This window comes from Enhydra lutris, unplaced genomic scaffold (genome assembly GCF_002288905.1).
Source record: "Enhydra lutris kenyoni isolate GAN:26980312 unplaced genomic scaffold, ASM228890v2 scaffoldscaffold36, whole genome shotgun sequence".
Lineage (NCBI taxonomy): Eukaryota > Metazoa > Chordata > Mammalia > Carnivora > Mustelidae > Enhydra > Enhydra lutris.
Window position 1 is genome coordinate 5742995 of NW_019154120.1, and position 24790 is coordinate 5767784.

The window sequence follows — 24790 nt, forward strand, 5'->3', positions numbered from 1 at the left end:
CAGCGGGGCTTTTCCGGGCCGTTTCCCAGCAACTCTCCCCCCGCCCCCTCCTGAGTTCAACGCGCTGCGCCCGCGCGTGTCGGCGCGTGTCGAGGTGGGGCGGGAGGTGTTCTGTGTTTGCCCTGGGGCTTTTAAATATCTGAGCGAGGATGAAGGAGTGTTCGCAGAAGCACTTTGGTGGGGGCGACCTCCGCATCAGGCCGGGCGATTAACCGCGAAACTTTTGCCGCTGCCTCTCCCTCCCGCGCGCCCCTGCCTGGTCTCCCAGCCCGAGAGCGCAGTAAACGGCAAACCTCCCCCCACAAGCCCCGATGAGAGAGACAAACCGCTTCCTCTAGACAGATGCAGTATAAGGGGAGGGAGACACGTCGACCGCAATCTCTAACCCGTGAAAAGTGAACACTGAACCCCGAAGGGAATTTTCACGCGATGGACCCTCTCCCTTGCTCGCCTTTTATCGGGCATCTGGGTCCAGCTCCGGATTTGCTTGCTCCCTTCGGGTCCCCTCAGCCCGGGCTGGCCGAGTGACAGATCCCAGCCTGGTCCTCCCCCCCTCCCCCCCCCCCCCCCCCCCCCCCGCCCCCCCCCCCCCCCCCGCGCCCCCCCCCCCCCCCCCCCCCCCCCCCCCCCCCGGGATCCGAGCGGGTGTGATGTCCTTGCAGCCGCCGCCGCCGCCCCAATCCGCCGCGCACCAGCCCCGGGGGCGCCGGCCGCGCCGCGCTGCCCGATTTCGCCCCGGCTCCGGGCTTCCTGGAGGGTCGCGCAGCCCACGGCTATGACTCAGGCGCCCACTTGGTAACTCTGCCATCTTCCTGCTCCTTCCTCCTCCCTCCCTTCCCCGCCCCCTTGGCCACCCCCGTTTCCCTCCGCCACCCTCACGCCCTCCTCCCAGACGCCCACCCACCCGCTCCTCTTTCCGCAAGATCGCAGAGGTGGCGCGGAGCCCGGCGAGCCGATGACGGACCCCTTCCTCCTGTCTTCAATGCCTCAACGGAAGATCCCCAAGGGCTGGAGAGAGGAGGGCTGCCGCTGGACATCCTCCCGGAGAGGCTGCTCCGACCTGCTGCTCGTGGTGTACGAAACTGGGGACTGAGCGAGCCCCAGCCGCCGCCGCCGCCGCCGCCGCCGCCCGCCCGCCCCGTCGCTGCCGTCGGTCTGGACTGGCCCCCGCCTCGCTGCGACCGCCGCCAGCCCCGGCCCCGGCCCGGGTCCGGGCGCCCCGGGGCTCGCCCCGCGCCCGCCGCCGCCCGCGCGCAGACTGCCCGCGCGTCCTCCTGACAGCTGCGGCGGCGGCGATGATGCAAAGGAGGAGGGTGCTGCCGCCGGCGGTGCTGATGGTGGCGATCGGCGCCCGGGTGTGATGCGAGCGTCATGGTGGGGATGCTGGCTTCGCGGCGGTGAGAGAGCGAGCGCGAGCGAGCGCGAGCCAGGGGCGGAGGACGCCAGAATTCGGATCTTGCTGCTGTGTGGGCTCGGATTGCTCTTTCCTCCCGCTATCTCCCCCCTACATTTGGTTCTTGGTTTGCACATTTAAACCCCCCGACTCCGTCCTCTCCCCACCACTGGAAGTCTTCCCGGCTCTAAATGGAATTAGTGGAGATCGGAGCCTCTGGTGTAACGAACAGACATGATCTATGGACGCAGTTTGTTTCACAGTGAGTACCTTTCCCGCCGCGCGGGTCCACTTGCGGTCCCTCCTCCCTCCCTCCTCCCTCGTGGCCGAACGCGCAGGGGAAAGCCTAGCCGCCGCGCTCCAACCGGACCCCGCAGTCCCAGCGAGTCCGGGCACCTGTAAACTTTCTGGGCTGCAGCATAATCAGTCGAGGCGTGGGGGCGGCGCCCGGTCCGTGGTCGCTGGGGCTCAGAAGCCGCGGGGGACAGCATCCTTTCCGTCTGCAGGGACGTCCTGGGGGCGGAGGCGAGCACGTGCGGGAGCGCCCGGGAGTGGGCCCGGTGAGGGCGCAGGTGGAAAGGAGGAGAGCGCGGGGCCGGCAGTCTGTGGGCTGCAGGGAATGGCCCTTTTCGGGGGGGTTCTGCGGGCTCCTATTTTCCCTCCAGGAGGGAGTTTAGGGTGCACCTGAACGCAACGCTTGTGAGGAGGGCGCGGGCCAACCTCAACTCTGTGGCCCGAAGACCTTTAGTGTTGCGTTATGGGTGTGCGGGAGCGCATGCGATTGAGAGGAAAATGGCTTCAGAAGTCATCAAGTAAAAGGCAGTGTAAGAGAATGTGTGGTGGAAATTCCACATTAAAAGGCTAGGATTCCACTGTTAATCCTGTGCCACGCAGTTAAAAGACCGGCTTTGTGGATGTGTTAGTCATAGTACTTGCTCCACCGTGTGATTCCATCAGAACAGGAAAAGCAGAGTAAAGACAACACCGCGAGTACGTCCTGGTATTGATGGCCGTGTACCTGTGTGTTTGTGTGTGTCTAGAAACCCGGCAAATTAAAATAAGATTTCTTTTTTCTGTTTAGACACAGACGACAACAGTTAATGTTTTAATCTAAGCGAATGATCAGGCAGGATTAGGAAGTAATATAACTGGTACACTCTCTCAAATGCCAGTATAAAAGCCCACGTTTTCTTCCTGGAATAACCTAAAAGCATAAATCTATAAGCTCCTGCCATGAGCTTCGGTTGAGGAAATCATCGCAAATTATACCTTCCCTTTCCCAAGTTAATTTTAAGTGGAAATATGATTATATACCCAATAGAAGTTAGAGCTTTTAGGGAATAGGCAACAAAATAAATAACAGAGATAAAGTAGAAGAGGAAAAACCAGTAATTATGAAGACTAGATTGTTTCATTACTCTTCTAGTTTCAGGTTCTATAAACATGGTGTGTAAATCAAGGTACAAAAGTCAAGCAGAAGTTTGGGTTGCAATGGTCTTTGCGGATTCACTCTTGTTAGAGATCGGGGTCTTTTTTTTGATACTGAAAAACTGGCTCAGTAAAATACTCATTTCTGGATAATACTGAATATTAAGTCAAAGTTAAGATTAGAAGAAATTAACTGCATAGCTTAGGAAGTGGTGAGGACAGGGGTTACTCGGTGGTATAGTATTTTTTTATAAGAAACGTTTTTGTAAAACTGCTTAATGCCGTCAATCCACATTTATCTGTGTTTCTCCTGTTCCCCTCCCCCACCTGCCCTAAGATTTGCCCTAGTACTTATTTTCTCAAATACATCAACACTGGCAGTGCCTTGGGGTCAGTCACAGAGCCCTACCTCACTAGTTGCCTTTTCCGCCTTTCACTTGGTTCACTCTTCCTCTTCTTTGCTAGCAAAGCCATTTCCTGTGGGCAGTTGGAAACAATACAGGTCCTGAAATCTTACTGGAATGTGCTTGAGTAAATGACAGCATTGCCTCTGAAGTCTTGAGGTTCACATTTGCAGCTTTTGGGAATCGTTCATCCTTAACTTGCGTTACTTCCTGAAGGGATTTCTAAATTTTCCTGATTTGTACATTTTTAACCAGTTTGGGCACATTCTGAGTGAATGGAACAGTTAACAATAATACAGTGAATCCGCTTTGATATTATCTTATCTTTATGTTGTTACAGAATGTGATCATTTCAGTGTATATTAATATGATCTCTTTCTACTTTTTCTTTTCTGTTTCAGTTGTAGCAAGTTTAACCATCTTCCATTTGTCTGGGGCAGCCAAGAAAGGAACAGGTGTGTTTCTTTGGGAAAATGCAGTGGAAGACCTCTAATTATTTACATTTTCCTATTTTCCCCATATTCTTAATATTCCAGAATATCTGAACCTTTTATAGTGTGTATAATTGATTGATTTTGACTAAGACGACATTTCAAAATTAATTTACTAATGGATATGATAAGAATGTCCTCTCTATTTTTAGTCTTATAGAAAATTGGATGATGGCACTTGTTTTTATTTTTTTACAGAAAAGCAAGCCACCTCGGAAACTCAGAAGTCAGTGCAGTGTGGAACTTGGACAAAGCATGCAGAGGGAGGTATCTTTACGTCTCCCAACTACCCCGGCAAGTACCCTCCTGACAGAGAGTGCGTCTACATCATAGAAGGTAGGGGCCAGACGGCCAGGGCTGGAGGGAGCTCCAAGCCAAACCTGGCCATCACTATGATTTTGATGGACAATATGCGTATATATTAAAAAATTGGTTTTAGAGACCATACACAGAAATATCTCTTAGTGAATCAAATAACTAAAATTTGGGATCAAACTAATTACTAAAATTATTTGCAATGGGTTTTGAGTAAGTAAATTCTGACAAATAAAAGCAAACAGTTTATTTTGCAGTTAACAATTGATTTAGAATTCTTAATGAATTGGAATGGACGCATAGCTGGGATAATATTACCTAATGTATAACAATTTTAGAAACTAGTATTTTATTGGTTACCAGTTAGTAGAAAAGCCTATACATTTGTTACTTTTCTTTAATAATATAAAGTACAAAAATAGATATTAATGTCAAAAATCAATCTATAATCATGTTTCCAAATAGTCTGAATGATAGTTGCCTTAATTTATGTTAACAAGTGGCATTATCATCCTTTAATGCCAAAGTCAGAATTCCAAATTATGATGCTTCTTTTCATCATTTTCTTTCCTAACTCAAAAGATAAATAGTTCTGAGAGATTCATTTCCCTTTGAACGTTTCCAATTTCCATTACCCTTGTAGATAGCACTCGATTAAGTAACAGCTTTCTAAAATGAATGATTATTTCATCTACTGATGAAGATTTCAATATTATAAGTGTTAATACCTAAAAGCCCCAAACCTGCAACCCTTTTCCATACCCCACACACATAGACAGATTGGGCCATCTTAATGAAAAAGACAGTGTATACTCAGTGTTTATATATAAATGAGGGGCATGTTCATTTGAAAGGAAAAGGCTTTCTGTTTAACTGATTTCAAGAATTCCTGTTTAGCAATGATTCTTTTTTTCTTTTTATAACTTTTAAGCTAAGGATATTACTTCTCTCCTTTCTGTGTTTGAGGGTGAACTTTTAGCAAATATATACTGCACTATAAGAAGGAGGAAAAAAAGCATAAGCTCTGATAATAAAAAGAGAAAACAGAAATCTGAGCTCTGCAGTTTTATTGCTCATGTGATTGATAGAAAAAGAAATTGAAATATGGAAATTCTGGGTTAAACTTAGTTGTTCTCTTCACCAAGTTAATGTTACCTATCTGTTATATGTATATCTGTGTCTTAACATATATTAAAACGTTTAAACATAGGTGGTAGGTACTTTTTGTTTTCCTCATTTTATGACAAGGAAACAGACACAGGGAGGTTAAATGTCTTGCTTAAATTCACATGATTTGTGTTTTGAAGCAACAGTATTTTTAAACTTAGAATTATTAAAAAGAATAAAATCAATTAGTTCTCTCATTTGAAGGATTAATTCAGAAGCAGATCTTTGTATATTAATTGTGCTTCCATGTTTATTGTTATTTAGAATTGAAAAGCATCACTAGCATTTTATTCTCACATCATGCACATATCTACATTCATTCCTAGTTATGTCAAGGACTAAACATAAAATTGAGATGTCAGTAGAACTTCCTGTTACTATTAATCATACTTCTGCACTGTTTTTGAAATACTTCATACTAGCCATTATTTTCTTCCATACATTTATTTAACCAATATTTATTGAATAATTACTAAGGAATAGACACTCTTCTAGGTACAGTTTAGAGAGCCTTTAATAAAACAACCGGGGTACTTGCCTATGGAACTTAAAATGTGGTCTGGGGACTATGCCCCATTCAGTAAACAGTCTAAAGGGACCCCCAAATTAGCAGTGTTTGAAGCAGAGAGGAGAGGAGCCTACGAGAAGAAGGAGATGCTTTCACTCAGTTTTGAAAAACTTCAGGGAGGTAATTCTCTATTCAGAATGGCCCGTGCAAAAGCTCAAGATATGGTGTGATCAGGACCCAGGTGTAGCTTCTTCATGGTGTGAGGAGAGGGAGAAGCAAGGAAGTTCAAGAGGTCGACCATCTCAGATAAAGGAGAACTGGCATTCTGTCTGGCCCAGCTGTGAAAGTTTGAACTTGGTATCATAGACAATGGGGTGCCACTGAAGTAATTTAAGTGGAAAAATAATAAGCTGATATTTTGGTGAGGTGACAGAAGGAAAAGTAGTAAGCAGAGACTACTGTGACGGACCACATAAGCCATAGCTCTTAAGAGTAAGATCTAGTATAGTAAGAGCCTGAACAGCACAAATAACATTGGCTGTGGGTCAAAGGGAGAGATAAGAGGTCTTTAGGAAACTGAGTCACAAGTGCCTGGATGTAGGCAGGAGAGATAGGAAATCCCGACATGATTCTTGGTGACATATAGATGGAATTTCTTTTTTTTTTTTTTAAAGATTTTATTTATTTATTTGACAGACAGAGATTACAAGTAGGCAGAGAGGCAGGCAGAGAGAGGGGGAAGCAGGCTTTTCCTCGCTGAGCGGAGAGCCCCACGTGGGACTCGATCCCAGGACCCTGGGATCATGACCCGAGCCGAAGGCAGAACTTTAACCCACTGAGCCACCAAGACGCCCCTATAGATGGAATTTCCATGCCAGGTAAAGAATATGGGTGGAGAAATAGGGTTTAAAGGAAAAATAATGAATTCTGCTTTGGTGTTTATAGAGATGTCGCGTAAAGAAATTGGATATGTGAGTCTTTAGCTCACTGGAGAGCTCTGGGCTGAAAATAGATATTTATAGGTTATAAATATGAATTGTTGTTGAGGCTCTTGGTATGAATAAAATTATCCAGAGAGAGTATTTGGAGCACTATTTTATAAATCTTTCAAAAAATACAGATCCCTGGGTCTGTCCCCAAGAAGTCTGGTTTAATTTGTCTTTGATGGAGCTGCAGGCATCATTATATTGTAATATATACATCCATTGGGATGCCAGTGGTACCCAGAACTCTGGTCTAGAAATAGTGGAAAGAAGACATAAAATGGGTTTCTGCAAAACAACAGGTAAGGGATGGGAGAGTAAGGAGAAGGTAACAGGGACTGTGAAGGACGAACCACAGAGGGGGACTAGAGATCAGGTAAAAGATGCCCTAGCACATAATGGAGGTGGCATTTCAGCAGGAAGGGAGTAGCCAAAATGCCAACTATTACAGCAAAGACAAGTAAGGTAACAGCAAACACATCTATTGCATGAGGCCACTGAGAAGCTGATAGTAACTTTAGGACGTGTGCACTCATTGCCCCAGTGGCGGTGGGAACTGACTCACAGGGGGGGGGAGGTCTGGGGGGTGGGTGTTGATGGACCCACTGTAGGAAGGCAGTTACTTTCTTTGTCTTTTTGTCTTTTCTGCTTTCAGGGGGGCAAATTGTCATGTTTAATTCTGAAAAGAGTAGCCTCTTCTGTAGAAAAAGGTGAATATAAAATCTAAGAATGTTCTAAATCATTGGTCAAGTTTCTTGAGGTAGAACAGGTTCTGATGAACAGTGGAGGTCACAGAAAGGAAGATCCCTTTCGTGGTTTCAGGTTGTCCTAAAACTCCCTCGAAGAGGGGGCAATGTTCTGTAGCTATGTGCAGTTTTCAGGTGAAAGTACTCAGGTCTTTAGTGTACCCATGGACAGGTTAGGAGGGTAAGACCTCTCATGAAGGAACGTTAGGATCAGATACCAGATGACTTAGAGAAAATGTGGACGTGAAAGGCAGCTGTGAATTGAGAGATTCAAAGGGAAGGAAAACGTTAAGTGTAAGGAGCTGAACCTTGAGAGCTTCCAATGCCGTCCAGGTACTATAATCACTTGTTTTGAATTAAAACAACCACATGACATGCTCACTTATAAAACCCTATTTTATTGCCTTTGAAAATTCAGTTAGTGGAATTTTGTATGTGAGTGTGTGTCATTAACTTCAACATGCTGACCAAAAGAAGATGAGCTGTCCCCGTAAGTGTGGCCCCCCCAAAGGCCACAGTGATAGTATGTGTTGTAAAGGAACATTGGGAGGTTTGTTTTACATTGGGCAGAACTTAAGCAACAGTGAAAATGAAGGTATGCGTACATGAGTCCATGTTCGATGGCCGTGCCTTTCCTAATAGGGAAAAATAGATGGATGGATGCTGCTTCCTGAGTTTTAAGTAAATTAGCACAGTTGTTCTCAATGCTTTATTGTTCCCTAGGCATATGTTATTTACATCTGAAAGAAATATCCTACATTCTCAAATAACTTATTTCCTTATAAAACTTATCATACTGGCTTGCCAATGAGCAGATAAATAGGCACAGGCTATAAAATACTAATGCCTACAAATGATATACTGAATTCTACTACATCAGTAGATCCAGTTTCTTGAGCCTTTGCCTTTTTGTTGCTGAACAAATAATCTCAAGGTGGGGGGGAAACATGGTTTTCCAAGTAATTTCTTAGGATACTTTCTAATTTTCAGATATTTTTATTTTATTTATTTTTTTTTAAAGATTTTATTTATTTATTTGACAGAGAGAGATCACAAGTAGACAGAGAGACAGGCAGAGAGAGGGAGGGAAGCAGGCTCCCTGCTGAGCAGAGAGCCCGATGTGGGACTTGATCCCAGGACCCTGAGATCATGACCTGAGCCGAAGGCAGCGGCTTAAACCACTGAGCCACCCAGGCGCCCCTCTAATTTTCAGATATTTTTAAAAAAATTATTGAAACTTCATCAAATCTATCAATATGCTAATACTACAGTTGTTGACCTTTGTGACTATACCATAGTGGTAGGTAAAACCATCCCTGGTTTTTCTTGAAGAGTAATAAATGTTTCTTTTACAATGTCCAAAGAGTTACAAACATTTTCAGAGATTAAAAATATTCCCTAAAATAGGCTTGTCACATGCATTGACCTTTAACCAAATGAGCTTCGATTATTCTGTATGTCTCTAATTTCCAATTCATCATGTATCTCAATTCCCTCTAAATTTTTGACATCCAAGGCTTTTGTTTTAAAGCCACCAAGGGTGATATTCAATACACATTTAAGAATTGGTGTGGTGTGGACAGCAGTAATTCAGAATGATTACTGACCACATGGGGAGCAGGCCGTGCTGTACCGGGTCATAACTTACAAGTTTCTGGAGGGTGTTGGTCCCTGAGGAGGGCCGCACGGCAGGAGAGCACTCAAAGGACTCAAGGCAACAGCTGTTTACTAACTAGGATAAATGTGTACGGATATTTTGACAACTGTTATGGCTATTCTGGGGTATCCTGGCTGAATACCAGTCAGGAGTGCCAGGATTTTGAGCTGTTTTGGACAGGACAAGGGAGAAACGGCAGGGCTTTAGTAAGTGCATCCAATGTGGAGGTCTGTAGAGCTGCGAGCCCTCTGAGGCTCTTCCTGATGCTGTACGGAGCTCTAAAACACATTTATGATAACCTCATTTACTATTCACCCAAAAGAGATTTTTTAATTTTTTCTTTTCTTTTCTTTATTTTTTTTTTTTTTTGAGAAATCCTCAATGACAAGTACTGTGCTGAGTGCTGAATTAAGAAGGTGAATACATTTTTCCTTAGTGAGTAGATTCAGACGGGTGGTTCTTATAAACAAGGTTTTCCTGCATAAACAGGAGTCAGCAAATTGGAGGTAGATACTCCAGAAAGTGCTAAAATACATGAGAGCCCAAAAGAGCACGCTGCATTAGAAAACAGTGTTTCTGCAGTGGCCAGAGCTTGGGCTGTGTTTGGAGTAGGTAGACCCTGGAAGTCTGAGTAGTAGGAGACCCTCAAGGGTCCTGCAGTGTCCAGTGCATCAGTCACTTTCCTGTAGCTGATTGAGAGTTGCTAAGTTTAAACCTGAGGATGATGTGGTGAGATTTGTGTACTAGAAAAATTCTTCTTAATACCCTTGTATATACACTTGGGTCTAATGAAGACATCTGACTGGGAGTTTTCGAATGTTTGAGTAACTCTATGCTTAACAACTCGTAAGTGGCTTTTGACCTTAAAACTGGACACCTAAGAAGATACGAGCAAAGTGACAGAAAGATGTCTTTCTACTTTCTAAACCTGACGTTAGTGGTCTTTCACAAAAAATTCTGTGATTTATGAGGTACCTGTGTTAGACATTGAAACAGTCATTTTATATCTAAATAATCTTTTGTGCAACATCACCAGTTTTAAGGAGCACCCCGAGACATTCTTGTGGAAATGTTATCCCTTAGAATGCTCTGTATTATAGACTTGCTTTGCTCTTCTACTCACGTCGTGCTCAAAGTTTGATAGATGTACAGGTACAACCTGAAGTAGAATTACAAATATCTACCTAAAGATTGAAAAACGGCCTTCTAGACATAGTCTTTCCTTTTTTCCAGCTGCCCCAAGACAGTGCATTGAACTTTACTTTGATGAAAAGTACTCTATTGAACCGTCTTGGGAGTGCAAATTTGATCACATTGAAGTTCGGGATGGACCTTTTGGATTTTCTCCAATAATTGGACGTTTTTGTGGACAACAAAATCCACCTGTAATAAAATCCAGTGGAAGATTTCTATGGATTAAATTTTTTGCTGATGGAGAGCTGGAATCTATGGGATTTTCAGCTCGATACAATTTCACACCTGGTAAGTGAGGGTTTGGTTTATTTTCCCATGTTTTTTCTTCTTTAGTTGTCTGTTGTCATAGTAGAAGAACTTTTGTAAGACAAGTTATTTTCTCAAGTAAGTGTCTAGCTCTATTTAAAATCACATCTACAGTGCTTTCTCTTTTCATTTCATAAATTCTGAAAGCAAAATAAATTTTCCTTAAAATTTAGCCTCCACTAGAGGTGAGTGTAATGACTCAGGGGTCTTCATGATCATCAGGAGTACAGTTAATTAAATGGATTTCCATTATGCTGAAATGTGTAATTTGAGAGGCGGTCTGTAATAAAGAAACTAATTACAGTATACATTGAATCCCTATAAACTTGAAAAGGCAACTGTAGTAAAATGTATCCGTCAAAATGATCTTTGGAGAACTTGAATAAAATATTCTTTTGTTCTGAAAATTATGATTTTTAAAGCAAATGGATCTTACTATAAAGCAGTCTAATCCCTTTTTAGAAATGCAAATTCCTGAGAGTTCTGATGAAAGCAAAACTGAGACCCATAGCAGCCAAATATTCATTTGCAAAGTCTACAGACATTATTTATCATTACACAATTATGCATTCTATGTCAATTTTCCTTTTAACTTGCTAATATTAAAAAAAGGGTCTATGATGTCGACTGGCTCACTTGATGATGAGTTGCCATTTGTTACAATAAAAATTGGTTATCACATTTTTAAATTGCAACATCAGGCTGAAGCGATTTGAGATTTGATGAAGTGAAGTCATTTTTTTTAATGGAAAGATGACTCAACTTTACATAAACCATGTTATTTATACGTAATTACATATTTTTTCAGTCTGTATATATTGCTTTACTAAGGTTATAACAGACAGGAGATGAAATTGTAGTATATGTAAAATTTGTTGAAGTTTCCATTACATGTTACAGAGGTAATGTAAGAGCAGGGCTTAGCTGCTCAGTTCAAGCACTGAAATTTAAAAAAATAATAATATAAGATTAATGAGGACTTTGGTTACAATATCATGGTTTATGTTAAATAAGTCATATATTAATCTATCATATGTATTAACCTTAAACATTAGGAATGTTTTCACAGTATCACTAAGAGGTATTGTGGTTTTAATTATGTTTTGTTAATATTGGATTTTTCACAGAAGGCATGGTTATTTCATATTGGTGATTAAACTAACCTGATGTGTTCTGAAAAATTGCAAACATTGAGATTACTTTATTAGTTGCTAGAGTTATACACGGAAATGTGTTTTTTTTTTCTTGACTGATAATTTCAAGTATAACCATGACCTAAAGATAGTTCTAGGCCTTTATAAGTTATGTCTTCACCCTGAGATTGGAAATCATGGGGATAATGTCTAGGATTTAAAATTGAGGTTGCATAAAGTTGTAGGGTCAACTTTATCAACATAAGCATTGCTGTCCACGTTTCTATCTCTGCCAGAGAGAACATAAATGTTGGAGCTCAGTGTGGTCTCCCAAGGTTTGAAAAAGCCACTCTGGTCCCTGTTCTTTGCATCTTGTTTCTTTAGAGTCACTTTACTATATCTATATATGAAAGGAGATTTTATTGCCAGGAACTACTGAATCAGAAGGAAACGTGAGGAGATGATGGCATGAAACTGAGGATGAGTTATGGATTGAGCGAGGCTCCTGTTTCTATTTAGATAAACTAGAGTAAAGTAAGGGCACAGGGAGGTGTAGGCTTGGCGTACAAAGGAAGAGGATGACCATAAAAGGAGACTTGTAAAACTTCCATGACTGCCGAAGTTGATGTTCCATGGCTCAAGGCCATTGCCTGAGTGGCACAATCATCTACAACTCATTTTATAAAGAGGCAGGACTGAGGAAGCCAATTAGTTAATGAAAGAGGAAGGGGGCAGGGATTAGTAATAATCCAGACAGCATTTAGGGAATAGGGAGTCAGGCAGGCTTCAGTTTAATTTGGGCTTAATTTTGATATGGGAATGTGCTTCAGGTGGTGATTTGGGGAAATTGAAAAGGTAGAGTTCGTGAAGTCAACTTCATGATTTAAATCATGAATCACAGTTGCTGTCACCAAGTGGTGACACCAGGTGCTGTCACTAGGTGCGGTCTGAGTGGACCCCACATTGGAGGGGGATGCCCCCTGCCCACCAGGTCACTTCCAGAGCTAGACCCCACCGCAGTTCTGAGGAACACTAGTTTTGGAACACATCTGGCCTCAACACTGGCTCTCTTATTTCTTGCTTGCTGTAAACTGTGGACATGATCCTTCATGTTCTATGCCTCATATTTTAATTTATAAAATAGGGATGGTATTGACCACCTCATTGGAGTGTTCAAAGGTTGCGTGTTTGCCAACCAATGCCTGTCTATGGATTTTTCACTTCATATGAGATCTCAGCTCTTGGTTGCTATTATTTTTATTAACTTGATCACATGTTCTTTAAGAACAGAGGGGCCTTGTTCTTAAAGTGTCCCAGAGACCTTAAATTACAACCACTCTCTCTCTGATTTGGGTGGCAGATGTGCAAAACGGGAGCCTGTAAGATGTCACTTCTCCCTGTTCGTTTGTTTGAATGGGTCCCGGCCTCTGGGTGGGGTTGTCGTTATTCACGTTGGAAGCCATAAAATACCTCAAAGCAGAGACAACAGTGGGAAGGCCAGGTGGTCTTTACTGTGTTTGTGAGCTTCCCCCAGTCTGAAACCTGGATCTTCACTGATAGTCTCAGAAACTTGGAAGTCAGCCTACTGAGAACATACCCACTTTTAAGAATGAATGACATCAACCAAGCCAAAAAGACTGAATATGCTTATAGACTCATACGCATCGATACACACACACATGCACACATATATACACACATGTAAACCTACAGGCACTTTCAGTAAGAATTCTTGGAATCACACGGCTCAGCTTTCCTTGTAAGGAAACATATGTGCATGGGTATCTGGTTTATAATGAGATTGCATGGTGGGTGTGTGATCCAAATATTAAAGCTTAATTACTGACTAGCACACGGCTAAGTTTCGTGATGATCCTTCTCTGTGGCACTGGACCAGTTTTTCAAGGGTGCTCTTACGTCTCAGTCTGCCACGGGTCAGTTCCTCAGTCCTGTCTCTGCTTTCATGTTGCCTGACCGGGACACTAATTCGGGTCAACTCTTGTCTCAAAATTTGTTTCTATTTCTTAATACCTGAGTCTCTTTGGCTTTTCTTCCTACACAACTTTAAAAACAGCCTTTTCATTCTGGGCACCTGCGTTCCGGGGCGATGGTGGGTGGGAGCTAGCGAACTGGAGGTCCTGTGTGGACATGCAGGGTAGGAGGGCAGAGCCAGAAAAGATGCTATGGAAGCACTCTTAAAGGGGTAGCTCCTTTCTCTCCTGACACACGGGACTAGTCCTCACTTTTTATTTCACGGATTCTGCTTATCTCTGTGTACTGTGTCAGTGCCCGGGCCCACAGTGCGCCGGTGAATTCACCCAGGGCTGTAGTCAGGCACATGTAAGAATTGTGATGTTGAGCAGGACTCAGAGAGCGGTTGGCTGGGTCTTGCCTTGGAATCTGCAGAAGCAAAGGACAAGGGTGGGGCCTGAAGAGGGACCGGGGACCCAGAGGCCTGATGGGAGGCCCCAGGGTGATCTGTAAAGGAACCTCTCTTCTTCCTTTGTAAACACAGTTGTGTTGTGAGCACTCCTCAACAATGTGCTCCCCCTTCGGAGAAGAGGGATGAATTCAGAATCACCGAAAATGTTAAACGTGACATGATGGACAACTTGGGAGCCCACAGTTAATGAGAAAACATAAGAAAGTGTTCATTGTAGTAAAATGATATTGTTTTCTCATCTTCATAGGACTTTTTTTTAAATCTTTTTAAAGATTTTATTTATTTATTTGACAGACAGAGATCACAAGTAGGCAGAGAGGCAAGCAGAGAGAGAGGAGGAAGCAGGCTCCCCACTGAGCAGAGAGCCCGATGTGGGGCTCGATCCCAGGACCCTGAGACCATGACCTGAGCCAAAGGCAGAGGCTTTAACCCACTGAGCCACCCAGTCCCCCCTTTTTTATCTTTTAAAAAAAGTGAGGGCACGTACTGCATGGAGCACTGGATATTATATGTAAATGATGAATCTTGGAACACTGCATCAAAAACCAATGATGTATTGTATGACGGTTAATATAACACAATAAAAAATAAACAAAAAATAAAAGAAAATAGGCTAACTCGAATTAATAAAAATAAACAATGTAAACAAAAAGAAGGAAAGATTTAAATCAAATATATTCCAGAAAAATGAACAACGGTTGCCCTAGCTAGGTAGGGGTTGGTGGAGAATGAGGAGGAATTGAAGGGACCCAGATGGGGACATAGTGACAAGGTATTAGCATTATTAGTAATACTTTCATTTTTGAAAAGGATACTACATTTTTGGTATGACTTATGTAAATAGAAGTCTTTAAGATTAAAAAAATCAAAAAAGAGAAATACTTTAGTCAGTAATCTTTAAACGAATTTTGGAGCAGAAGAATACCATTTGTCTATAATCCACATTTTCTTTTTGACTCAAACTGAGAATGCTTTTCAAATTGAAAATAATTCTCCCCTACAGCCAGATCCCTATATGCCTCAATTTTCTTTACCACTGGAAAATATAAATGAAGGAGAAAACATGTAACATCTGCTGTGCCCCCAGTCCAGTGGCATTACGAAGGGCTTTATTCAATATTAAGGAAGACAAACATCTAGGATGCTCTACTCTTGGGGAAAGTAATCCTTTCAGTCTCTTTAGGAACAAGTCTCTTTTGTTAGCCTTGTGCTTTTTTTCCTAGTAGAGGCATTTTCTGCCTATCACCCACATATAATGTTTATGATCTTCCTCTTTCGATTATTTCTTTTTCTGAATTAGTTTTATGAAACAATGTTATATATACCCTATTAGAGAAATTCAACTTAAGGGTTGTGCCTCAAAATACCAAACAGGTGAGGCAGAGTCAGGTGTCCCCATGTACGTGAGTAGAGTTGTTAAATATATTGAGATTATTATGATACTTTGTACTTAAACAGCACCTTTCATCTGAGAGCTCAAAGTGTTTCAGGAAACTTCTGCCCAATTCTTAGCTTCCTCTTAGACTCCAAGCTGATTGACATCAAAGGCAGTGGAAGTGATACACCACAGTGATTTAAATCGAGTGTTCTAAAAAGATTTCTATGCATATTAAATGAAATATATTATTTAGGTAAAATAGTGTCATGGACTCGATGCTATTTTAATTATCCCACACAGTGCTTTTCTTCTTTGTATTTGAAATGTGAATGCATGTGTGAGTATTCACCCTATTGAAAGTTCCTACACTTGCTTCTCTTTATAATCAGAGTTGTGATACCTGCTCTGGTAGGAAAGAAAAAAAAAATGCATACATCTATCTATCTGTATCATTTTTTAACAACTAAATTTTAATTTGAACTTTGCTCTAAAAGATGAAAGAATAAAAGGTCTTAAAAGCTAAAATTGAAAGGACTTTGATTACTTTGTTTTTCACATATAAATAAAAAATTGAATGACTTTAGATCAGATAGCATTGTGTTGCCTTTCTATTATCTTTGCATGTAGACCACAAATGGTCTAACTTCAGCCAGCAAAGGCTGTCAGATAGAAAATGTATGAAATAACATCACATTTCCTCTTTTTTTTTATATATATATAATTGAGGTACAACAACATTGCATTGGTTTCAGATATACAACATAATGATTTGATATTTGTATACACTGGAAAATGTTTACAATGAGTCTAGTTTCCCCATCACCGTATAAAGTTATAAATAATATGCAATACAATAACTGGAGTCACTAGGCCATACATTACACCCCCATGACTCGTTTGTTAATGACTGGAAGTTTGTACCTCTTGATCCGCTTCTCCAGTTTCACTTCTGCCCCCCAGTTCCCTTGATCTGGCTACCACTAAACTGTTCTTCATCTATGACTTGGGTTTTATTTTGTTGGTTCATTTGTTTTGTTTTTTGGACTCCACACATACGTGAAATGATACAACACTTGTCTTCCTAAGGCTGATTTGCTTCACATAGCATAGTGCCCTTAGGATCCATCCATATTGTCACAAATGGTAAGATTTCATTCTTTCGGGGCGCCTGGGTGGCTCAGTGGGTTAAGCCGCTGCCTTCGGCTCAGGTCATGATCTCGGGGTCCTGGGATCGAGTCCTGTGCCGGGCTCTCTGCTCAGCGGGGAGCCTGCTTCCCTCTCTCTCTCTCTCTCTCTCTCTCTCTGCCTGCCTCTCTGTCTACTTGTGATCTCTCTGTGTCAAATAAATAAAATCTTTAAAAAAAAAAAAAAAAGATTTCATTCTTTCTATGGCTGAGTAGAATTCCACTGTGTGTGTGCATGTGAATTAACCCTTTGTATTACATATAATATATATACACACATATACATACGCACATGTATATATCATCTTCTTCATCTGTCATTCACTGATGGACACTTAGGTTGTTTCCATATCTTGGCTTTTGTAGACAAGGCTGCAATGAACATAGAGGTGCATCTGTTTTCAAATTAGTGGCTTGTTTCTTTGAATAAATACCCAGAGCGGAATTGCTAGATCATATGATAGCTCTATTTTTACTTTTTTAAGGAACTTCCATCCTGTTTTCCACAGTGACTCCATCAATTTATAGTCCTACCAACAGTACATGAGGGGGTCCCTTTCCTATGCATTCTTGCCAGCCGTTGTTATTTCTTGTCTTTGTGATGATAGCGATAGCTGTTCTTGGAGATGTGAGCCGATATCTCCTTGTGGTTTTGATCTGCATTTTCCCCTGATGGGGAGATGTTGAATATCTTTTCATGTGCCTGGTGGCCATTTATAGGTCTTCTTTGGAAAAATGTCTATGCAGAACCTCTTCCCATTTAGAAAATCAGATAGTTTTTTGTTATTGAGTTGTATGATTTCTTTACGTATTTTGTTGTTGGTTTACTTTACCATGCGGAATCTTTTTAGTGTGATATACTTCCATTTGTTTATTTTTCCACTTGTTGCCATTGCCTTTAGAGTCAGAGCCAAAAGAAATATTGCCAAGAATGATGTCAAGGAGCTTACTAGCTATGTTTTATTCTATGAAGTTGTGTGATTTCTGGTCATATATTCAAGTCTTTAATCCATTTTGAATTAATTTTTATATATGGTGTAAGGTAGTGGTCCAGTTGCATTCTTTTCTATGTGGCTGTCCAGTTTTCCCAACACCATTTATTGAAGACACTGTCTTTTCCCCATTATATTCTTGCCTCTGTCATAAATTAGTTGACTATATATGCATAAATTTATTTCTGGGCTCTCTGTTCTGTTCGACTGATGCCAGGGCTGTGCTGTTTTGTTTATAGCTTTGTATTGTAGTTTGAAATTAAGGAGAACGATGCCTTCAACTTTGTTTTTATTTCTCAATATTTCTTTGGCATTTAGGACCTTTTGTGATTCATATGAATTTTTGGATTATTTATTCTATTTCTGTGAAAAATGTTATATTTCTGTGAAAATGCCAATGAGATTTTGATATAGAATGCATTGAATCTATAGGTTACTCTGGACAATATGGATATTTTAACAATATAAATTATTATAGCCCATGAGCACAGAATGTCTTTCCATTATTTGTGTCTTCTTCAATTTCTTTCACCAATGTTTTGAGGTTTTCAGTGTATAGGACTTTCACCTCCTTGGATAAATTAATTCCCAGACTTTTTTTTTTTTTCTTTGAAGCAATTGTAAATGGGGTTGTTTTCTTAATTTAAGGATTTTCTTGATTCTTAATCTGATTACTGTTCATGTATAAAAAGACAACAGATTTTTGCTATTGATTTGCATTCATTTAATAGTTTTTTGGTGGAGTCTTTAGTATTTTCTGTATTTAGAATTATGTTGTCCTCCAGTAGTGACAGTTTCACTTCTTCCTTTCTAATTTGGAAGCCTTTTATTTCTTTTTCTTGCTCTGGCTAAGACTTCCAACACTCTGTTGAATAAAAATGGCAAGAGTGGGCATTCTTATCTTGTTCCTAATCTTAGAGGAAAAAGCTTTTGGCTTTTCACTGTTAAGTAGGATGTCAGCTCCACATCTATAGCCACAGGTGGTGTTTATTATGTTAATGGACATTCCCTCTATACCTGCTTTGTTGAGAATTTTTATCATACATGGATGTTGAATTTTATCAAATGCTTTTTATGTGTCTATTTGAGATGATCCTATAATTTTTATCCTTCATTTTGTTAACGCGGTATGTTATGTTGATTGATTTGTGGACATTGAACCATACTTACATCCTTGGAAAAAATCTCAGTCTATCCTGGTGTACATTGATCATTTTTATTGAATTCATTTTGCTAATATTTTGTTGAGGATTTTTGTATCTGTGTTCATCAGGGATAATGACTTTACTTTTCAATTTTCCTTTCCTTCCTTCCCTCCCTCCCTCCCTCTTGCTCTCTCTCTCTCTCTCCATTCCTTCCTTTCTACCTTTCTTCCTTCCTTCTTCCCTCCCTCCCCCTCCTTCCTCCTTCTTTCCTTTCTTCCTTCCCTCCCTCCTTTCCTCCCTCCCTCCCTCCTTCCTTCCTTCCTTCCTTCCTTCTTTTTCTGTCTTTCCTTTTGTGGTGTCCTTGTCTGGTTTTGATTTCAGGGCAATGCTGGTCCCGTAAAATGAGTTTGGAAGCATTTCTCCTCTTTAATTTTTTGGAAGAGCTTTAGAATGATAGCTATTAAAATCTTTGAATGTTTGTTAGAATTCACCAGTGAAGCCATCTGGTCTTGTATTTTCTTCATTGAGAGGTTGTTGATTACTGGTTCCATCTCCTTGCTAACAATTGGTCTATACAGATTTTCTACTTTTGATTCAATCTTAGAAGACTGTATATTTCTAGGAATTTGTCCATTTCTTCTAGGTTGTCCAGTTTGTTGGTGTATGATTGTTCATGGTAGTCTCTTATGATCTTTTGTATTCCTTCAGTCACTTATAACTTCCCCTCTTTCATTTCAGATTTTATTTATATGAGCCCTCACTCTTTTTCTTTGTGAGTATAGATAAAGGTTTATCAGTTCTGTTAATCTTTAAAAAAACAGCTCTTTGGAACCAGCTCTTTCCTCTTTTTAGTCTTTCTTTGTTTCCACTCTAATTTTATTATTTTCTTTCTTCTACTAACTCTGGGCTTCATTTGTTCCTCTTTTTCTAGTTTCTTAAGTGAAAAGTTACATTGTTTATTTGAGGTTTTTTCCTTCTTTCTTGAGATAGGCCTCTGAGCTCTTCCAAACTGCTTTTGCTGCATCCCATTGCTTTTGGTATGCTATATTTTCACTTTCATTTGTCTCAAGGTACTCTTTTATTTCTTTTTTGATTTATTCATTGACCCGTTAGTTGTTCAGCAGCATGTTGTTTAATCGCCACATATTTGTGATTTTTTCCAGTTTTCTTTTTTTTTTAATTGATTTTCAGTTTTATACATTTTTGGTAAGAAAAGATGCTTGACATATTTTTAATCTTCTTAAATTTATTGAGACATATTTTGTAGTCCCTCTCTATTCCTTTCTTCTTCTCTCACTTTATTCTGTTGTAGTTTGATGTCTTTTGTGTGATATTTAGATTCCATTCTTAGTATCTTTTATGTATCTATAGTTTTTTGCTTTGTAGTTACCATGAAGTTTATGTATCAGTTTAAATATACCAATGTATTTTAGGTTAATAGCAACGTAAGTTTTTGTTTCTGTTTGTCTTTTTTTTTTTTCCTTAAGATTTTATTTATTTATTTTAGAGTGAGAGAGAGTAAACAGTGGGTGGGTAGAGCTTAGAGGGAGGGGGAGGAGGGAGGAGGATAATCTCCAGCTGACTCTGCTGAGTGCAGAGTCCTACTCAGGGCTTGAACCCAGGACCTTGAGATTGTGACCTGAGCCCACATCAAGAGTTAGCCACTTAACCGACTGATCCACCTATATGTTCTACAAGTTAAATTTGAATATATCCTAAAACTCTATGTATATACTCTCCTCTATGTTTTTTGTTTTCGATTTCACCTATTACACCTTTTCATTTTGTGTATCCCTTAACTAATTATTTTAGTTATGGTTATTTTTACTACATTTGTCTTTTAATCTTTCTGTTAGCTTTATAAGTAGTTTCTTCACTTTACTATGTATTTACTTTTACCAGACAAACTTTTACTTTCATATGTTTTCTCGCTACTAATTAGTGCTATTTCTTTTCAGCTTAAAGAAGTTCCTTTAACATTTCTTATAAGGCCAGTTTAGTGGTGGTGAGCTCTTTTAGTTTTTAAGGAAAACATACCTCTCCTTCAATTATGAATGATAACTTTGCTGGATGGAGTATTCATGGTTAGAAGTTTTGTGGTTTTTTGTTTGTTTTGTTTTGGTTTTTTTCATTCAATACTTTGACCATCTCATGGCATTCTCTTCTGGCCTGCAAAGTTTCTGCTGAACAATCTGCTGATAGTTTTCTGGACATTTCCCTATATGTAACAAGTTGTTTTTCTCTTGCTGTTCTTAAAATTCTCTCTTATCTTTAACTTTTGACATTTAACTATAATGTATCATGATGTGGACATCTTTGGGATTATCTTATTTGGAATTCTCTGGGATTTCTGGACCTGGGTATCTGTTTCTTCCAACCTATCAGGTCTCCTGGATAGAAACCCCATTGATTTTTAAAGTCAGACGTTTGAGAGGCTCATCTCTCCAGTACAGGTCCCAAGAGTTGGGATTCCTGATGTAGGGCTCAGACTTCTCCTTCCTCACTGATACATTCCATATCTGTGACATTCTTCCCTCTTCACTTGCTTGGTGGAATCTATCTCTGCTTCTTCAGGCTTTTCAATATCCTTTGTTGTAGAAAAGCTGTTCAGCTAGTTTTTAGGTCTTTTTCAGAGAAAATTTTTCTATATGTAACTGCTGATTTGTTGTTTCCATGGAAGAGGGGAGTTCAGGGTTTTCATATACCACCATCTTTATCCACTCTTTTTTTTTTTTTAATTACTTATGGGGGCTTATGTTTTAAGGAATAAAATTAAAAACTTGAGAGTCACAGCAGGGACAAAATTGAGTGTGTAATGGATACCAACATGTTCATGTGAGGGCAGTTTTATCTATCCCCTACTCTCATCTACCCAGCACATCCCTTGGTTCATCTGAGCTGTACAATATAGGGCTTAGGGGGAGGGATGAGGAATAAAGAGAGAGACAAAATGCTATTTGGTCTTGGTGGGTGTTCAGGAGAGAAGTTGAGAGTGGGAGAGAGGATTTCCAGGATTAGCTGCCATCTGTGCAGAGAATACTAAAGGCAATAACAAAAGAGAAGGGAGATTTTTAAGAAGTTCCCGTACAGAAAGAATGCCTCCTTCAACTTGTTTCCTGGAGAGGCATAGAAAGTGTTTTAAGTTGTCTATATTTATTTAGTGGTTAATTGCTGGCACACAAGATTAATTATGGTACATCTGGGACTCGACCACATGGAGACTCGGGCATATTTCTGCTGTAGATGTGTATTTTCTTTAGATATGAAAGAGAGCTTGGAGTTCACCTCATTCAGCCTTTTCATTTTAAGGATGAAGATACCAAAGGTATAGATAAAATCTGCTGCCCAGGTTTAGGACTCTGTGTAGAAGTTAAGTTACTGCTTGTTTATCTGTTACACAACCATAGTGCTGATACACCTTCTTCAAAGGGTAGAGATTATGACTTTAATTACATCACGTATTGCAAGCACTTTTAGTACAGTTATATTAAGAAGTTTAATTAACTGGTGTATGGATTTAAAATTTTATCTTTTTCATGTTGTCTGAAATGTCTTTCAATTCAAAATGGCCGAAGAGACAATGATTTGTGTCCTCTCCCTCTACCTATGATATTATAAAACTCTGCCCTTTCAACCTATCTGAGCCTGAAGCATGTGATTCATTCCCTGTTCTCAAACATCTGCTATGATGGACATGGCCAGTTGCTTCTAGTCTCCAGCACCATTCTTTACTCCAAGGTTGCTGTGGACAGCTGTGTACCCTAAGGACACTCAGTTGAAAGAGAAGGAAGGGCTGATCCCATTTACGTTCAGATGCCCTGGCGCAGAGCTATATCCTGAAATCAATACTGCTTACTAATTTGCACAAATATGTATTATGGACTAGCTGAGGCCATGCCTCAATCAGTCATAATAACATCACCTCTGTACCCAATCACACAGTAGTCCCAGCATCAAAGGATCAGCGTCCACCCTTCATTTAGATAGTCCTAATAAGAAATTGTATCATTTAAGCAAGAGAAACATCTAAAAAAAAAAAAAACAAACAAAAGAAAGAAATAATGCGTATGTTCTGTCTTCATTTTGCATTGTCATTTTTTTTTTTTTCTGGATGTCTGGAGTCACTAAGCTTCTTGGTAAAATAATCAAAAAAACTCTATCATTTCTTTTATCACTGCATATTCAAGAAGAATGTGTTTCAAATTATAAACATCTGATGTATTTTGCCTCAGATAATATTACCTAACTATAATTTTTTAAAACATTTCTTCTGTAACAGTTTGTATATAGTTTGAGACTTAATGTTATTTTATTTATATGCATAAAATCAAGTAGTTATCAGGAAAGCAACCCACAGTGTTATTTTCTTGACCAAAAGTGTTTCCTTATTTTAGCATTTGTATGCCATTATAGCTACTTGAATATAGCTCATATGACTATTGTTAAAGTGAATGCAGAGAATAACAATTTCCACTAGGCTGTATTTGCTACTACATTTATTCAACACATGTGTGGAGATGTAGTATATACACAATATATGTGCTGTATATCAACATTGTAGAAATATAGTATATGCAAGATTCCATCCTCCATACAATGAGTTTATAGTTTATAAGATAACAAAAATCAGAGAGACTGTACTAAACAGAGCAATGCCCCTCCCTACACTTCCCAAAAAGAAAAGAAAAAAAGATATTTATGACCAAATTCCTGGAATCTGTGAGTATATTTGGTTAATGGCAATGGGAATTTAGATAATAGATTGGATCAAGGGTGCTACTCAGGGTGCTACTGTGAGCACAGAAGTTCTTCGGTGTGGAAGAGGGAGGCTGAAAAGTCAATGTCAGAGCAATGTGAGGCAAGCAAGAATCGAATGCCATTTCTGGTCTTAAAGTTGGAAGAAAGGACCATAAGCCAAAGAATGTGGGGAGCCCCTAGAAACTGGAAAAGGCAAGGCATGGATTTTTCCCTAGAACCTGAAGAAAGGAAAAGAAAATAAATAACCTTGCCATCACCTTGATGTAACCCAGCGAAACCCATTTCAGATTTCTGACATTAAGAACTGTAATATAATACATCTGTGTTGATTAAATATCTAAGTTTATAGTAATTTGTTCCATCAGTGATAGAAACTGATACAGATTTTCCTACCTGCAAGTAGAATGCCACTGTAAAACTCATCTAAAAAATGTGGATATGGTTTTTGCAGTCGGGCAGTGGGCAAAAGGTAGAAGAATTTTGCAGAGAAGCATGATAGAAAGAGCCTATGTTACCTTAAAGAGACTGTTAATAGATACATGGATATGGACAACTTTGCCAATAAGGAATCACAAGGAAGTGAGGAGGGTTGCTGGAAACATATATGCCTTCAAGAATACATGTGTCATCATAAACAAACTGCTGGTGGAAATGTGAATGTGGAAGGTGCCAATTTTGGGGACTCAGAAGGAATTGAGGGACATGGATTTGGAAACAGGAAGAAAAGGATTCTTTTTTCTCTTGAGTCAGAAAGCTTAGCAGAATTGTGTCGTGGAATTATATGGAAAGCAGAACTTTTAAGCAATGAACGTGGTTATTTCACTGAGGAGATTTCCAAGCAAACTGTTGAAGGTTCAACCTGGTCTCTCCTTAATGCTTTAGGGAGGCACAAGAGGGAAGCGACAGATTGAAGAAATAACTTTTAAACCAAAAGTAATTCAGGCTTAACGACTTGTTAGATTACAAACGATTCTAAAATTAAGAGATTTACTGCCTATTGAAATTTAGGGAGCTTGGGATGGGGTTGGAAAAACATGCTCTAGAGAGAAAAATGAAGGTTTTCTCATTGGACAACCTTTTGCTAATCCTATGGAAAGATAGAAACATCAAAATATTCAGTCTCACAAAAGGCTCTTTCAAATGATTAAGTGTGTGACTCATAAAT

The 24790-nt window shown here is 40.1% G+C and overlaps 1 protein-coding gene across 3 annotated transcripts in view; it reads left to right on the forward strand.

Moving 5' to 3' along the window:
* The first annotated feature begins 1258 nt into the window (after nt 1–1258).
* LOC111154243 (neuropilin and tolloid like 1) overlaps nt 1259–24790 on the forward strand; it is a 111215-nt gene continuing 87683 nt past the window's right edge. For all 3 annotated transcript variants that reach the window (XM_022513737.1, XM_022513739.1, XM_022513738.1), the window contains exons 1-4: nt 1259–1655; nt 3627–3680; nt 3915–4052; nt 10326–10574. In XM_022513737.1, coding sequence (XP_022369445.1) covers nt 1628–1655; nt 3627–3680; nt 3915–4052; nt 10326–10574 — 469 coding nt within the window. In that variant the 5' untranslated portion in view covers nt 1259–1627. The remainder of the gene's footprint in view (nt 1656–3626; nt 3681–3914; nt 4053–10325; nt 10575–24790) is intronic.